Raw genomic sequence first — 16,142 nt, 5'->3', positions numbered from 1 at the left:
AGGAAGGAGACGCGTTGTGTCTCCTAGAGATGAACTTATTTTGGTGTGAAAAGTGCAAATCAATCCCAGAACAACAGAAAAGGACCTTGTGAAGATGCTGGGGGAAACAGGTACAAAAGTATCTATATCTACAGTAAAACGAGTCCTATATCGACATAACCTGAAAGGCCGCTCAGCAAGGAAGAAGCCACTGCTCCAAAACTGCCATAAAAAAAGCCAGACTACGGTTTGCAACTGCACATGGGGACAAAGATCGTACTTTCTGAAGAAATGTCCTCTGGTCTGATAAAAACACAAATAGAACTGTTTGGCCATAATAACCATCGTTATGTTTGGAGGAAAAAGGGGGAGGCTTGCAAGCCGAAGAACACCATCCCAACCTTGAAGCACGGGGGTGGTAGCTTCATGTTGTGGGGGTGCTTTGCTGCAGGAGGGACTGGTGCACTTCACAAAATAGATGGCATCATGAGAAAATTGTGAATATATTGAAGCAACATCTCAAGACATCAGTCATGAGGTTAAGTTGGTCTTCCAAATGGACTATGGCCCCAAGCATACTTCCAAAGTTGTGGCAAAATGGCTTAAGGACAACATAGTCAAGGTATTGGAGTGGCCATCACAAGCCCTGACCTCAATCCTATAGAAAATGTGAGGCAGAACTGAAAAAGTGTGTGTGAGCAAGGAGGCCTATAAACCTGACTCAGTTACACCAGTGCTGTCAGGTGGAATGGGCCAAAAACAAGTCAATGCTAAATATGTGTGTGCGACCAATAAAATGTGATGCATTTTGATTTGAATGGTCTGTGTTACCACTTTATGAATAGGCCTACAGCGTGCAGTAGGATGCTTTGATCAGTTGATTGACAGGTGTAGGCTGTAGGACTATTTATTTTTATTTCACCTTTATTTAATCAGGTAGGCTAGTTGAGAACAAGTTCTCATTTGCAACTGCGACCTGGCCAAGATAAAGCAAAGCCGTGTGACACAGACAACAACACAGAGTTACACATGGAATAAACAATAAACAAGCCAATAACACAATAAACAAGTCAATGACACAGTAGAAAAAAGAAAGTCTATATACAGTGTGTGCAAAAGGCATGAGGAGGTAGGCAATAAATAGGCCACAGGAGCGAATAGTTTCAATTTAGCAGATTAACACAAGTGATAAATGAGCAGATGATGATGTGCAAGTAGAGATACTGGTGTGCAAAAGAGCAGAAAAGTAAATAAAATAAAAACAGTATGTGGATGAGGTAGATAGATTGGGTGGGCTATTTACAGATGGACTATGTACAGCTGCAGCGATCAGTTAGCTGCTCAGATAGTTGATGTTTAAAGTTGGTGAAGGAAATAAAAGTCTCCAACTTCAGCGATTTTTGCAATTCGTTCCAGTCACTGGCAGCAGAGAACTGGAAGGAAAGGCGGCGAAATTAGGTGTTGGCTTTGGGGATATATATATATATACAATTTCATCTAGTGTGGATGCTTGCAAACACAGGCTGGTGATAATGGCTGGAGTGGGATTGGTGGAATGGTATCAAATACATCATGATGCTGTTCCATTTCCGCCGTTCTTGCCATTATTATGAGCTGTCCTCCCCTCAGCAGCCTCCTTAATTTGCCTCCCCTGTCTCCTTCAGGATTCTTTAAGTAGACATGGTAAGACACATCTGAGTTTGAAAATGTATTGCTTCAGGTTTTTTTCACAGCATATACAGATAGTGCTGTTGGAATAGACTAGAGAGCATTGTTTTGTTCCCCTTATTAATATTTAGTATAGACTCCTCAGTACTTAGTATAGGATCCTGGGGTCCAAACAGGATTAAAACAATTACATCACAGCAAAACACAACAGCTTAAGGTCACTAATTAGTAAGGGACACCCCTCGCCTGGATGTCTTTAATTGAAAGGAAAAACCAAAAACCAGCAGACACAAAGCCCTCCATGGAATTGGTTTGACACCACTGGCCTAAATAAAACAATACATCATACTAGAAATTAATACATTATTAATCTAATAGTACACATTTACAATATCAAGTCCACAATACCACAACACTACAATAAGTGTTGTGAGCCAGGCTTACCCATGGCAGTAGCTCAATTAGCCATAGGCTCCTCCACAGTACAAGTGACCAACATTTCTTCATTCAGTTTCCAAACTGATTTGATCTGGTATTTACACTGAGTTGTTAGTAGAGTGAGAGAACACGTACTGTAGTGAACTGAAATGAACTTTTTTTGTTGTTTACACCTGTAACGGTGAAAATAGTGGACTTGTTAATATTTCCGAGCAGCACTGGGTTAGCTGTAGGGTATTACTCTTGTAGCTGTTGAGAGGCTACGTGCCTTGACTACACTGGTTATCTACTGTTTATCATGGCAAATAAGGGTGTTGGTCGCATGATAAACACAATTGTAGCTGGTATTGGATGTGCTTTTTTCTGCAGTATTCTTCTTGTGCAAGACATTTATGACAGTGCATCATATTCATGACCATCTGAAAATCTCACCTTTTGATGTCAATCAAGGGTCACAGTTGGAAAGAATGGTTTCGTAAGTCTTACTTCTCCATATTTCTGTTGAAAAGGTCATACAAGTGTTAGAGGGCTGTGTTCCTCTATAACCTATGCAGAATCTTCATAATCATCTAAACTTTTTTCCATTTTATGTCAATCCAGTGTCACAGTTTGTCAATATTGTATCTCCATAATAATACTCTGACTCCAGCTAAAGCAATCTTATCTAAGCCATTAATTATTTTAATCTCTCTGTTACCAGTCATACTTCTGTGAAAACAGATCCAACTATACTGAATAAAAATATAAGCGCAACATGCAACAATTTCAAAATTTTACTGAGTTACAGATCATATAAGAAAATCAGTCAATTGAAATATATTTATTAGGCCCTAATCTATGGATTTCACATGACTGGGAATACAGATATGCACAGATACCTTAAAATAAAGGTAGGGGTGTGGATCAGAAAACCAGTCAGTATCTGGTGTGACTGCCAGTTGCCTCATGCAGCGCAACACATCTCCTTCACATAGAGTTAATCAGGCTGTTGATTGTGGCCTGTTGAATGTTGTCCCACTCCTGTTCAATGGCTGTGTGAAGTTGCTGGATATTGGCGGGAAATGGAACATGCTGTCGTATACGTCGATCCAGACCATCCCAAACATGCTTAATCTGTGACATGTCTGGTGAGTATGCAGTCCATGGAAGAACTGGGCCATTTTGGAATTGGAATTTGGGAATTTTCCAGGAATTGTGTACAGATCCTTGCAACATGAGGCTGTGCATTATCATTCTGAAACATGAGGGGATGACGGCAGATGAATGGTACGACAATGGGCCTCAGGATCTCGTCACAGTATCTCTGTGCATTAAGATTGCCATAGATAAAATGCAATTGTGCTCGTTGTCTGTAGCTTATGCCTTCCCATACCATTACCCCACCGCCACCATGGTGCACTCTATTCACAACGTTGACATCAGCAAACCACTTGCCCACACGATGCCATACACGTGGTCTGGGTTGTGAGAACAGTTGAACGTACTGCCGAATTCTCTAAAACAGCATGAGAGGCGTTTTATGGTAGAGAAATGAACATTGAATTCTCTGGCAACAGCTCTGGTGGACATTCCTGCATTCCGCATACCAGTTGCACGCTCCCTGTGACAATGTGCTATGTGACAAAACTGCACATTTTAGAGTGAACTTTTATTGTTCCCGGCACAAAGTGTAACTGTGTAATGCTGTTTAATCAACATCTTGATATGCCACACCTGTCAGGTGGATGGTTTATCTTGGTAATCGAGAAATTCTCAGTAACAGGGATGGAAACAAATGTGTGCACAAAATTGGAGAGAAATACGTTTTTTGTGCGTATGGAACATTTCTGGGATCTTTTATTTCAGCTCATGAAACATGGGACCAACACTTTACGTATTTTTGTTTAGTATGCAATGAATAAACCGTGATTGTTTGCCCCTAATCGTCCAGTGCCAGCAGCTCCCCTTAATTCACCGCACATCCATGGCCCTTGCCCAGAGGAGTGTGTGGACGCAACCAGACCGCTACCCATTGGTTGGTTAATATAACATATCAGTTATATGAACTTTGGATTCCTGTTCCTTTTTCCCGTCAGCAAGACTATTTTCTGATAAGACTATTTGCTCTAATATTGCTCTAATCTAGGCTGGTTGTCAAGTTCTCTGTTTTCCTGATTTGGAAATAGGTAAAAATTACACAATGTTTAAATTAGTTGGAGAGTATCTTGGATACTTCATCCCCTCCCCCTTGGATGAGGTCTTTAGAAGAGTATTCAGAACCTACGTTGGGAGCAGCCAGCTTTATAAAAGCTAGACGACTGTGGAACGAGCATAAGTCTGTCTGAGAATGATGGCAAGAATACAGACAACTTTAATTTGCCTCCTTCTCCCCTGTCTCCTTCAGGATTCATTAAGTAGACATGGTAAGACACAACTGAGTTTGAAAATGTATTGCTTCAAGCTATTGTCACAGCATAGACAGATATTGTACTACTGGATAATAGCAATAGAATACAATATATACATTTCTATGTGTCGTTTAAATGGTTAAGGACAGTCATTGAACACTCATGTGTTTTGTTTGTCAGTCCCCCATGAAGGTGGCCATGCTTTGCAACCTCGCATCCAGAGAGACATAAAGAATGTAGATCCCCCTGTGGTCTTACAGGGGCCAATAACTCATGGAACGGATGTAGACGCAATCCTCCGGAAGCACAATGTAAGTGTAATAGGTGTGAAATGGCTAGCTAGTTAATTGTGCCTGCTAGTAGTATTTCAATCTGTGATGTAATTGTTTTGGGTGGGAGCGATAGTTAACGATGCTACGTGGGAAGGCAGTTGTTAATGTGTTCAGAGGGTCCCTGTTCAAGCCCAGGTTGGGGCGAGGAGAGGGAAGAAAGCAACACTGTTACATAAGAGCCTTATACATCCTGTCTCTTACTCCAAAATACACACATTTTTAAACCAAGCTTGGTCCCTCTCTCGTAGCATATAACAGTTGTTTTGTCCATACAGGTTTGTCTGGTTTCCACTTGCCCGATAATAATGTTCAATGTGATTAGGTTAGAAATTGGGTGTTAGAATGATGTAATGTTCTGTTTTTCTTACCTTCAGATCACTTTACCAAATGGCTACCTTGGTCAGGTAAGAACTTGTATGAACTTTGCCTTTGCAACACAACTAACTAAGTTGATTACACAACATGTTTTTACTTAATATACTGTGTTGGCTTAAAATACAAGTCTTCTTATTAATACATGTCTTCTTATCTACCTTTCGGGAAGTTGTATTTTACTTTATTTTTTTCAATTGACTTGTCAAGGACCAGTTTATAATCTGATTTATTACAACAGATATAGCAAAAAAGCAAGTGGATTAGTTTTCCCCATTGGGGAGATTGTCATACCTGTTTATATGGTCTGTAGTTAGTCAAGGTATATTTAAAATAACTAGAAAGGAGTCAAAGGTGACTAAGGACAAACATTGATATACTCATACAAAATAACAACTTTACAACATTCATGTGTCCATATACAAATAATTTACATAGTTGAGCAAAAGTCGATATTATAGTTCATCCAACTTAATATGTATAGTTTAGCTGATGATATATTTTCATATGGAAGTTAAACAAGACAAACAACACATTGTGCTAACTCAGGATTGTACCGGTAACCATAGCCGCAGGAAGTAGGGGTGCTGAAGGTGCTGCAGCATCCCCTGAAAAATCATAATAAAAACAAAAATATGTGTTTTTGAAACAATTATTTTTATTTTACAAAATTAGTGCACCAGGCATTTATTAGTCCTGTATTAGCAGACCTGTGTAGTCTTCTGTGGCACACTGAAAATTCAGCCCTCCCCTGCAGGGCAGGCCATTATTTTGGCTACCATGGTTATGCCTCCATAGGATGACATTCCCCCATCCACAGAGCATGACATGAGTGGTCACTGAATGGTTTGATGAACATGAAAACAATGTAAACCATATGCCATGGCCATCTGTCACCAGATCTCAACCCAATTAAACACTTATGGGAGATTCTGGAGCGGCGCCTGAAACAGCTTTTTTCACCACCAACAAAAGTATGCCCTATTAAGGCACTTTATGTTGATGTTTCCTTTATTTTGGCAGTTACCTGTATGTTAGCAAAACATTCCTGCCTCAAAGTTGAGCAAACTAGAAATGATATGGCAGCTGGTTGCCTTAATTTAAAAAAAATTGGATCAACTTACATTTTTCTTTACAGTGCACTGTTGTGAACAGCTGTGAGGGTGAGTACCTTGCTTTTGCAAACACTTCTTCATATCAAATCTAATATTATACTGGTATCATAAGATGCTGCACATTGTTCACCAATTTTACAGCAATTCAGCGAGGGGTGGGGGGGGGCTGAAATACATAATGTGGTAATAATAGATTATATTGTTGCATATGCCTACCTAAAATGAGTGTTGTCATGTAATCATATAATCTGAATAGATGAGACCTGTATGTGATGTGACAAATGATTATATTGAACCTATGTTATTTTAACACAACTGTGTTCACAGGTCTGAAAGAGCAACTGGAGGACACAAACAGACAATTGCATGAGAAAACCAGCCACACCATTCAACTGGGTGAGCTGTTGTATTGCTGCTGGTCCTACATATCACCTAAAGCGCGGTCGCCCTTTTTCTAGCTCCTAGTCAACTTTGCAGTATTTTGTATTTTTTTTGTATTATTACTTACATTTTTTGCTCAGATTGTTTCTAATATTATTATTTCGGACTCTGACATTGCTCGTTCTGATGTGTCTTAATTGTATATTGTTATTGTATTGCTTGATATTGCTGCGTTGTTGGAGCTAGAAACTTAAGCATTTCACTCAGGGCCGGCTCCAGGCATAACCTACATAAACAACCCTAAAAAGATAATTTTTAATACTTTTAGCAACTCCGTCGATGTCTCAACTTACTTGTTATGTCAGTCACTGACAGCCAATCAATTACCCATGTCAGCTAACAATTTTTAGATTGATAAGTTAGTCTAGCCAGCTATCTAAACTTGTAGTGATAATGGCCGAATACCGACCGGGCACGCAGGGCACGTGCCCAGAGGTCCTGACCTCCAGGGTGCCCCCATTTATTTTGTTAGTCACTTTCACTCAGATATCATTAACATGGCATAAAGATGTCATAGCAAAATGTGTAGAATTGCAGGAAATTAGCTGCAAAACTGAAAAATGTTTCTCTCCGCCCCATGGCAAAATGTGTAGAACTGCAGAAAACTTCCTTTAAAACTGCAACATTTTCTCTTCACCTCATGGCAAAATGTGTAGAATTGCAGGAAATTAACTTTAAAACGTAAATATTTTTTTTCTCTACCGTCAAGGGCGGTCCACTAAAATGTTTTGACCGCGAGGTGGGGGGCCTCTTAGGGCCCCCAAAAGGCTAGAGCCAGCCATGATTCCGCTGCATCTGCGATAACATCTGCAAAATTTTGTATGCGACCAATAAGCTTTCATTTAATTTTGGGCATCGAAGACCAATTATTCGATGCCAAGTGTAGGGACCAATTAAATGGCTCTAAAACTCTTTATTATTCATTTTAGAACAAGAAGTGTTTAAACTGAAGCTCACAGTGAGACAGTTGAGAGTGAAGTCTGCAACCTGCGGTCTGGAAACATCAGATCACATTGCCAGTAAGTGTTACCTCACCACTGCAAGTCTTATCTTTTAGACATAAGGGGGATATGTCAAACAACTTCTTATAGAACAACTATACTATGGTACAATACTGTTAATGCTTGAAACAATATAATATATCTAACAGAACTGCAAGCTCAGTTGGAGGATAAGATGAGTCAACTGGAACAGATGTCGCATGACAATGGAAACCTGGGTGAGTGGAGCTCACTTAATTGGTATTACCATAGATGCTAGATTACTGGTAGAAACCCTATCACTCATATTTATTTAATTTTCCTATTTTTCTCATTACAGTTCTGAGGATCACAGCTCTTACCTATGAAGTGAATGAATTACAGAAGAAGAACACATCCACCTCAACTTCCACCAAGATCACTGGTAGAATGTTGTTTATTATGCCTTCTCTCTATGAACATAACCATGACACCCTCCAATTCCACTGTTCAACATTTGTTACAATGTATAATTTGCTGCAGTGAGTTATCTCCACATAGTCACTATGAAACCTAGTGAACAAAATGTATTTTCATTTTTATCAAATCAAGGTAATGATTTTTGTACCGTTCTGAACTGTGTTAAAATAAAAATGTTAACAACTACCTTACTGGTTCTTCATGAAGGATGTTTATTTGTCTTTTAGACCTACTGAGCCAGCTGGAGGAAAAGAACAAAGAATTGCAGTTTAAAACAGAACAACTGGAAAAGAACAGTCACAGTTCTCAACGTAGTAAGAGAAGAAACCTGTTATTTCAGCATTCATGTTACTGTTCAGTAGTGGTGAATTGTGTAAAATTGGTTCAGAATCAGGGAATCATTTTCAGTCCAGTTTCTTACAAAGAATGCAGGATAGCAGTTTTGTACATTTTAAATATGCATGTGTAATTTCACTTGACTATGACATTTGTTATTTTTTAGTTCTTGAGATTATTGAACTGCAGACCCAGATCTGGGAGTTAGAGAAAACAAATCACAGTCAGGAGACTTTAACCCAAATCACTGGTACAGTATAATCTAAACTACTCAAGATTTTGAAATGTTCAGACAGTTTTGTATTTTTACTTTAACTGAATCCCTTGCGTATCTTTTTACCATAGAATACTTACCTTCTTCCTTTCCCAAAAGCCTGGTGCCCGCAAATCATTTTACTATTGTTCTGTCTAGTTCTACAGAGACAACTGGATGCCAAGATCAATGAACTGGAGAGCAACTCCAAAGGGAGTGATGACTCCAAAATAGGTCAGTTTGTTTGGGTTGGATTACTGATACTGACTCACCTGGGGAAAAAACATCTGTAGGGCAAACAGACGCCCACTCACACAAGATAGCTCACAGAGCATGCTGACAATATCAGAGGAGAATTTCTTCCAAAATGCATTGCTAAGTTATCTCTCTTGGCTTTTCAGTGGTGATGATGATCACATTGGAGAATGAGATTACAGAGCTACAGAAAAGGATCTTGGAGCTCACTGAGGAATCCAAAACTAAAATGACTGGTGACTAAATAGTTGTTATTTTATAGACATAATTACCCCCCCCCCGAGTTGGACATTGAGTTGAACTGATCTCTGATAAAGCTAAATTGCTTTTTTTTTTTAATAGATCTACAGAGGCAACTGAAGGAGATGAACCAGCAACTAATTGACAAGATATTACAACAGCCTGACAACAACACTAACACTGAACTAAGTAAGTGGACAAGTGTCTCTCCATAATGATCCTAGACTGAGATATGCTGCAATAGGATCTAGTGTCTCTGCATGTCCTACTAACTGCTCTGTTCTTGATTATTTCAGCTGAGGAGATTTTAGCGTTGCAGAATGCAATAAATAACCTATACATACAAATATCAAACCTACAAAAGAAGACCAATGCCCAACATGCAGGTACATGCCAACCCTACTTGTAATTGTTATTGGTTGCACCACTGACTGTGAACCCTTTTGCACTAAATGTTGCATGATTGGAAGAATGTCAAAAGCATTGTGCGTTTTTATTAGCGCTGCAGAAGAATTTAAACAACAAGGAAAAACAACAAGAAGCTTGGAAGAAACAACTGAAGGGGGAGGACGAGACTAGCGTACAGCTGAGTGAGTGAAGCAGCAAAATTTGATATTTTTTATCATATCTAACTGTCCAGAAAATACAAAAGCTATTTTCAACTATTTATGAAATATGATTTGAAGAAGGGATACAGACTGAAGTAATCCCACCCTGTTACTTTGTTCATTTTCTTTCTCTCTGACCAGTTATGAAGATCATTTCTATAATGAGGGAACAGAGGGATTTACAGATACAAACAACACAGCAGATGCAGACAACAGCAGCCCAGATCACTGGTGAGATCTTTATTGCTATTATCTCCAATGTTCCTGTGATTGCACCCTCCTGTGAATGCACCCTCCTGTGAATACACCCTCCTGTGAATACACCCTCCTGTGAATGCACCCTCCTGTGAATACACCCTCCTGTGAATACACCCTCCTGTGAATGCACCCTCCTGTGAATACACCCTCCTGTGAATACACCCTCCTGTGAATGCACCCTCCTGTGAATACACCCTCCTGTGAATACACCCTCCTGTGAATACACCCTCCTGTGAATACACCCTCCTGTGAATGCACCCTCCTGTGAATACACCCTCCTGTGAATGCACCCTCCTGTGAATGCACCCTCCTGTGAATACACCCTCCTGTGAATACACCCTCCTGTGAATGCACCCTCCTGTGAATACACCCTCCTGTGAATACACCCTCCTGTGAATACACCCTCCTGTGAATACACCCTCCTGTGAATACACCCTCCTGTGAATGCACCCTCCTGTGAATGCACCCTCCTGTGAATACACCCTCCTGTGAATACACCCTCCTGTGAATGCACCCTCCTGTGAATACACCCTCCTGTGAATACACCCTCCTGTGAATACACCCTCCTGTGAATACACCCTCCTGTGAATACACCCTCCTGTGAATGCACCCTCCTGTGAATACACCCTCATTGGGTTGTGTGAAGTATGATGCTCTAATTTTCTAATGTGTATCAAAATGAACTGTTTGAACTCCAGCACTTCTGCAACAAGTTCAGGACAAAGAGGATGAGATTGACAGAGTTCAGGCTGAAAACAAAGGTAAAGACCACTTCCTCTGTTCCTGTCTTGTTTATCACTACAGGCCTACAGCGCTAGTCTGCTCTAATCATTACTTTAGGTATAAAACCCACAGTGTTCTACGTTTCATTTTTGATTTGATTGTTGTGTTACTTTGATAAGAATGTCTGATAGATTATGCTCCTTCCTTTTAAAACAGACCTGCAGAAACAGCTGAAGGAGAATAATGCAACGTGTTTCAGTCTCGAGAACAAATATGACCGTGAGACTCTTTCTTCTTCCTATCACTAAAGCCAGAACATTCTACCTGGAAATATGTTTCATTCACCATGTCCTCAACATTTAACATTTTGACTAAACTGGTTCTCACACATCATCATGATATTCTGAGATGTTGAAACTCTCTTTATGATCCTAAGCCTGTTTTGTGTGTGCCTCTCACAGGGGTGAGGGGTGAATTAGAGGACAAGATAAACTTACTTAACAGTCAAAATTCAGGCTCCAAACTAGGTGAGTGAGGCCAGTTGGAAAGTTTCTGCTAATTTATAATTGGTACATTGTGTTTTCTACAGTTGAAAGCAGCTTACTGTATAGTAATAGTAGATCATTTTGGTTCTAACAGTTCTGAGTATCGTGGCTCTGAATGATGAAGTGAAGTGGCTGAGGACTCAAATAATTTCTCCAGAAGCCGCAGACAAGATCGATGGTGAGTGTCACTGCCAGTGCTTTCCCCCTCATTACTCCATGCGCTGCAGAAGGGTTGTTCTGTTATGGTTTAATTTGTTATATTTTAACTGTATCTGTCTCTCAGAGCTGCAGAAGCAACTGGAGCAGAAAAACCGAGAATTAAAAACGAAGAGCAACGAACTGCAGGAAAAAAGTTCAAACGGACAAAGGAGTGAGTTTTCACTGATTTAACCCATCCTGAGAGAGCACGTGGAATGCTATGCAATTATAATAAATAAAACACTGACAAATTACAAATGAGACTAATTCTACATTTTTAGGTTAATTCAATCGAGTCGTTTCAAATGTGGTTTTTCAGTTCTGAGAATAATTGAGGTGCAGAATCTGATATGGGAGTTCCAGAAAGGAGTGGATACTCAGAGCAACATTTACCAGATTGCAGGTGAGTGAAAACAGCATTTCATTAACTACAAGGTCATTTCAGAGAAATACTTTGATTATTTTAGTGTAAAACTACTCATGAGACATACATTATTCAACCACATCTGTAACTCGGTTGTACATATTTTGCACAGTGCTACAGAAAGAGCTGAATGACCTGACTGCTGAAATGGAGGACAAGGCCGATGACGACTCAAAACTGGGTGAGTTTTGATAATAGGATGGACAGGAAAGCTGAACATCCCACTGGGCACAAACTGGTTAATTCATTGTTGTTTCAATGTCATTTATTGTGATGTGGAAACATATGAGGTAGGGGTGCTGAGGTTGCTGCAGCACCCCCTGAAAATACAGAATAATAAAATATATATATATATACACTGCTCAAAAAAATGAAGGGAACACTAAAATAACACATCCTAGATCTGAATGAATTAAATATTTTTATTAAATACTTTTTTCTTTACATAGTTGAATGTGCTGACAACAAAATCACACAAAAATTATCAATGGAAATCAAATTGTTCAACCCATGGAGGTCTGGATTTGGAGTCACACTCAAAATTAAAGTGGAAAACCACACTACAGGCTGATCCAACTTTGATGTAATGTTCTTAAAACAAGTCAAAATTAGGCTCAGTAGTGTGTGTGGCCTCCACGTGCCTGTATGACCTCCCTACAACGCCTGGACATGCTCCTGATGAGGATGGTCTCCTGAGGGATCTCCTCCCAGACCTGGACTAAAGCATCCGCCGACTCCTGGACAGTCTGTGGTGCAACGTGGCGTTGGTGGATGGAGCGTGACATGATGTCCCAGATGTGCTCAATTGGATTCAGGTCTGGGGAACGGGCGGGCCAGTCCATAGCATCAATGCCTTCCTCTTGCAGGAACTGCTGACACACTCCAGCCACATGAGGTCTAGCATTGTCTTGTATTAGGAGGAACCCAGGGCCAACCGCACCAGCATATGGTCTCACAAGGGGTCTGAGGATCTCATCTCGATACCTAATGGCAGTCAGGCTACCTCTGGCGAGCACATGGAGGGATGTGTGGCCCCCCCAAAGAAATGCCACCCCACACCATGACTGACCCACCGCCAAACCGGACTCTGTCACATGTGCTCGGTGTGAACCTGCTTTCATCTGTGTAGAGCACAGATGAGCACACAGATGAGCACACAGATGAGCACACAACATTGTGTTGTTTAAGTGTTCCCTTTATTTTTTTGAGCAGTGTATATATACAGGTTTGAGGTCTGGGGATTGTGGAGGCCAGGTCATCTGATGCAGCACTCCATCAATCTCCTTCATGGTCAAATAGCCCTTACACAGCCTGGAGGTGTTGTGTCATTTTCCTGTTGAAAAATAAATGTTAGTCCTATTAAGCGCAAACCAGATGGGATGGAGTATTGCTGCAGAATGCTGTGGTAACCATGCTGGTTCAGTGTGCCTTGAATTCTAAATAAATCACAGACAGTGTCACCAGCAAAGCACCCTCACACCTCCTCCTCCATGCTTCATGGTGGGAACTACACATGTAGAGATCATCCATTCACCTACTCTGCGTCTCACAAAGACACAGTGGTTGGAACCAAAAATCGCAAATTTGGACTCATCAGACCAAAGGACAGATTTCCATTGGTCTAATGTCCATTGCTTGTGTTTCTTGGCCCAAGCAAGTCTCTTCTTCTGGTTGGTGTCATTTAGTAGTGGTTACTTTGCATTAATTCGACAATGAAGGCCTGATTCACACAGTCTCCTCAGAACAGTTCATGTGTAGATGCGTCTGTTACTTGAACTCTTTGATGCATTTATTTGGGCTTCAATTTCTCAGGCTGGTAACTCTAATGAATGTATCCTCTGCAGCAGAGGTACCTCTGGGTCTTCCTAAATGTACATTACTGTTTTGTACTTTCCATCACCATGAAGAAAAACAATACACAATACAGTAATTGAGTACATTGAGGAATCAAGTGGTTTGTGATGATGTGATGTGATGATGTAGCTCAGATGGTAGAGTATGGTGCTTGCAATGTTAGGGTTGTGGGTTCGATTCCGCAAGAGCAACTACTGTAAGTTACTCTGGGGGTCTCCAGAGTGGGGCAGCGGTCTCAGGAACTGCATCGCAGGCTGTGTTTCGCAGCCGGCCGTGACCGGGAGACCCATGAGGCGGGGCACAGTTGGTCCAGGTTAGGGGACGGTTTGGCCGGCCAGGATGTCCTTGTCCCATTGCGCTCTAGTGCTCATTGTGGCGGGCCGGGCGCATGCATGCTGACTTTGGTTGCAAGCTGTATGGTGTTTCCTCCGACATATTGGTGCAGCTGGCTTCCTGGTTAAGTGAACAGTCTGTCAAGAAGCTGCGCGGCTTGGCGGGGTCGTGTTTCAGAGGACGCATGGCTCTCAACCTTCGCCTCTACTGAGTCCATACGGGAGTTGCAGCGATGGGACAAGACTGCAACTACCAATTGGATATCACTAAAAAGTAAAAAATATATAATAAATAAAAAAGTTGCTCTGGATAAGCGTGCTTACTAAAATGGAAAAGGAATTAATAACTAGGGCCCGTAGGACATGTAAAACCTGCCTTGTTGATAGCGTTGTCAAGGCAGAGCTGCGCTTTATTATGGACAGACTTCTCCCCATCTTAGGTACTGTTGCATCAATATGTTTTGACCAAGACAGTTTACAATCCAGGGTTACTCCAATCAGTTTAGTCACCTCAATTTACTCAATTTCCACATTATCAGACTATGATCGATAATGTCAAAAGCTGCACTGAAGTCTAACAAGACAGCCTCCACAATCATTTTATCATCAGTTTCTCTCAACCAATCATCAGTCATTTGTGTAAGTGTCCATTTTTGTTGTTGCTGTGAAATAGCATTGTACCTGGTCAAACACAATTTTTCCCAGACGTTTACTAAGGGTTTGCAACAGGCTGATTGGTCAGCTATTTCAGCCAGTAAAGGGGGCTTTACTATTCTTGGGTATGTTGGATTCACATCTCCATCTCAACCAAAAAATAAAAGTATAAAAAATAAAATAATAGGATTCAGCCAGGGGCTCAGATCTATCTATCCAAGCAGTAGATACATCTCCTTTAAATGTTGATATTTGGTTGTGTTGTCAACCAAACACAATTCAATACTACTTTTGTAAGACAGTAAATGCCCTAAAACTGATGTACTGTATGTATTTATTCAACCTTAACAATTAGTAAGACATCCATGGCCACATTTTGAGGTTACTATAACAATAAATGTCTTCTTATGTGATCATAAAAAGCGTGCATGTTTAGGGTCACAGGTCTGTGGAAATCTTCACAATTGCTATAATAATCTGTACAGAATCTGAAACGGCATTGATCATTTGCACCATGTACATTAATGTAATATTAACTGCAAAACAGGTTATTTGTTTGTGCTACTAGATTAACCACCGTGATAACACAGTAAGTTGTTATAAACAAAATATCTGACATTGATTTTCTTTTGGAATTTGTTTGTGCTTTAAGATAGTTGAAAGCATAGTGATAACACATTGGTAATTCAACAAACGTTTGGCAGTCTTTTTGAGTGGGTGAAATAGGTTGGAATCTCATTGATCAACGTATCTCCCAAATATTACCCAATTCTCCATGTTGAAATGACATGGTGTGCCCAGTGGGTGTGATGGTAGTTCTCGTCATGTTTACTTCAGGCAAGATTAAATTATGGGAGCTCAACACCTTTATTGTCTGTCTGTCTTTCATCTCCTTCTCCCTCTACTTTTTAGTTCTGACGATAACCACATTACAGAGTGAGGTGGTCAACCTACAGAGAATGCTGTCAGCTCTCAGTCAGTCAACCACAGCCCAGATAGTTCGTAAGTGTCATCTCTATTCACTATTTTAATGTGATTCAAGTTACTTCTCTTTTACGTAAAAGTCTTCGTTTATCAGGTGGTCCTTTTCTTTTTCATATTTCTGGTAGGGCTGGAGAAGCAGTTGGAGGATAAGAAGAAGCAGTTGGCCACGCTGGTTGAGCAAAGTGGAAAGGGTGATGAACAGACTAAGTGGATCCATCCCACTGATACAGTTTCCTTCAGGAGACAAACATTTTTTATTTGTAATGTCTGACAGTTACACAGTGTTAAATGATATCTCATTTTTAAT

General features: G+C 40.5%; 1 protein-coding gene across 3 annotated transcripts in view; it reads left to right on the top strand.

The window, feature by feature from the left end:
* Window positions 1–4,332: 4,332 nt before the first annotated feature.
* si:ch211-14a17.10 (putative leucine-rich repeat-containing protein DDB_G0290503) overlaps window positions 4,333–16,142 on the top strand; it is a 28,129-nt gene continuing 16,319 nt past the window's right edge. For all 3 annotated transcript variants that reach the window (XM_042328869.1, XM_042328870.1, XM_042328868.1), the window contains exons 1-25: window positions 4,333–4,487; window positions 4,653–4,783; window positions 5,179–5,208; window positions 6,315–6,339; window positions 6,619–6,687; window positions 7,662–7,751; window positions 7,883–7,951; window positions 8,053–8,136; window positions 8,399–8,485; window positions 8,674–8,757; window positions 8,920–8,994; window positions 9,162–9,251; window positions 9,358–9,444; window positions 9,552–9,641; window positions 9,756–9,845; window positions 10,005–10,094; window positions 10,820–10,882; window positions 11,061–11,123; window positions 11,306–11,371; window positions 11,484–11,567; window positions 11,673–11,759; window positions 11,907–11,990; window positions 12,124–12,192; window positions 15,764–15,853; window positions 15,961–16,026. In XM_042328869.1, coding sequence (XP_042184803.1) covers window positions 4,412–4,487; window positions 4,653–4,783; window positions 5,179–5,208; window positions 6,315–6,339; window positions 6,619–6,687; window positions 7,662–7,751; window positions 7,883–7,951; window positions 8,053–8,136; window positions 8,399–8,485; window positions 8,674–8,757; window positions 8,920–8,994; window positions 9,162–9,251; window positions 9,358–9,444; window positions 9,552–9,641; window positions 9,756–9,845; window positions 10,005–10,094; window positions 10,820–10,882; window positions 11,061–11,123; window positions 11,306–11,371; window positions 11,484–11,567; window positions 11,673–11,759; window positions 11,907–11,990; window positions 12,124–12,192; window positions 15,764–15,853; window positions 15,961–16,026 — 1,939 coding nt within the window. In that variant the 5' untranslated portion in view covers window positions 4,333–4,411. The remainder of the gene's footprint in view (window positions 4,488–4,652; window positions 4,784–5,178; window positions 5,209–6,314; window positions 6,340–6,618; window positions 6,688–7,661; window positions 7,752–7,882; window positions 7,952–8,052; window positions 8,137–8,398; window positions 8,486–8,673; window positions 8,758–8,919; window positions 8,995–9,161; window positions 9,252–9,357; window positions 9,445–9,551; window positions 9,642–9,755; window positions 9,846–10,004; window positions 10,095–10,819; window positions 10,883–11,060; window positions 11,124–11,305; window positions 11,372–11,483; window positions 11,568–11,672; window positions 11,760–11,906; window positions 11,991–12,123; window positions 12,193–15,763; window positions 15,854–15,960; window positions 16,027–16,142) is intronic.

The sequence above is a fragment of the Oncorhynchus tshawytscha genome, linkage group LG10, assembly GCF_018296145.1.
Source record: "Oncorhynchus tshawytscha isolate Ot180627B linkage group LG10, Otsh_v2.0, whole genome shotgun sequence".
Lineage (NCBI taxonomy): Eukaryota > Metazoa > Chordata > Actinopteri > Salmoniformes > Salmonidae > Oncorhynchus > Oncorhynchus tshawytscha.
This window is presented reverse-complemented; position numbering and strand designations above follow the sequence as displayed.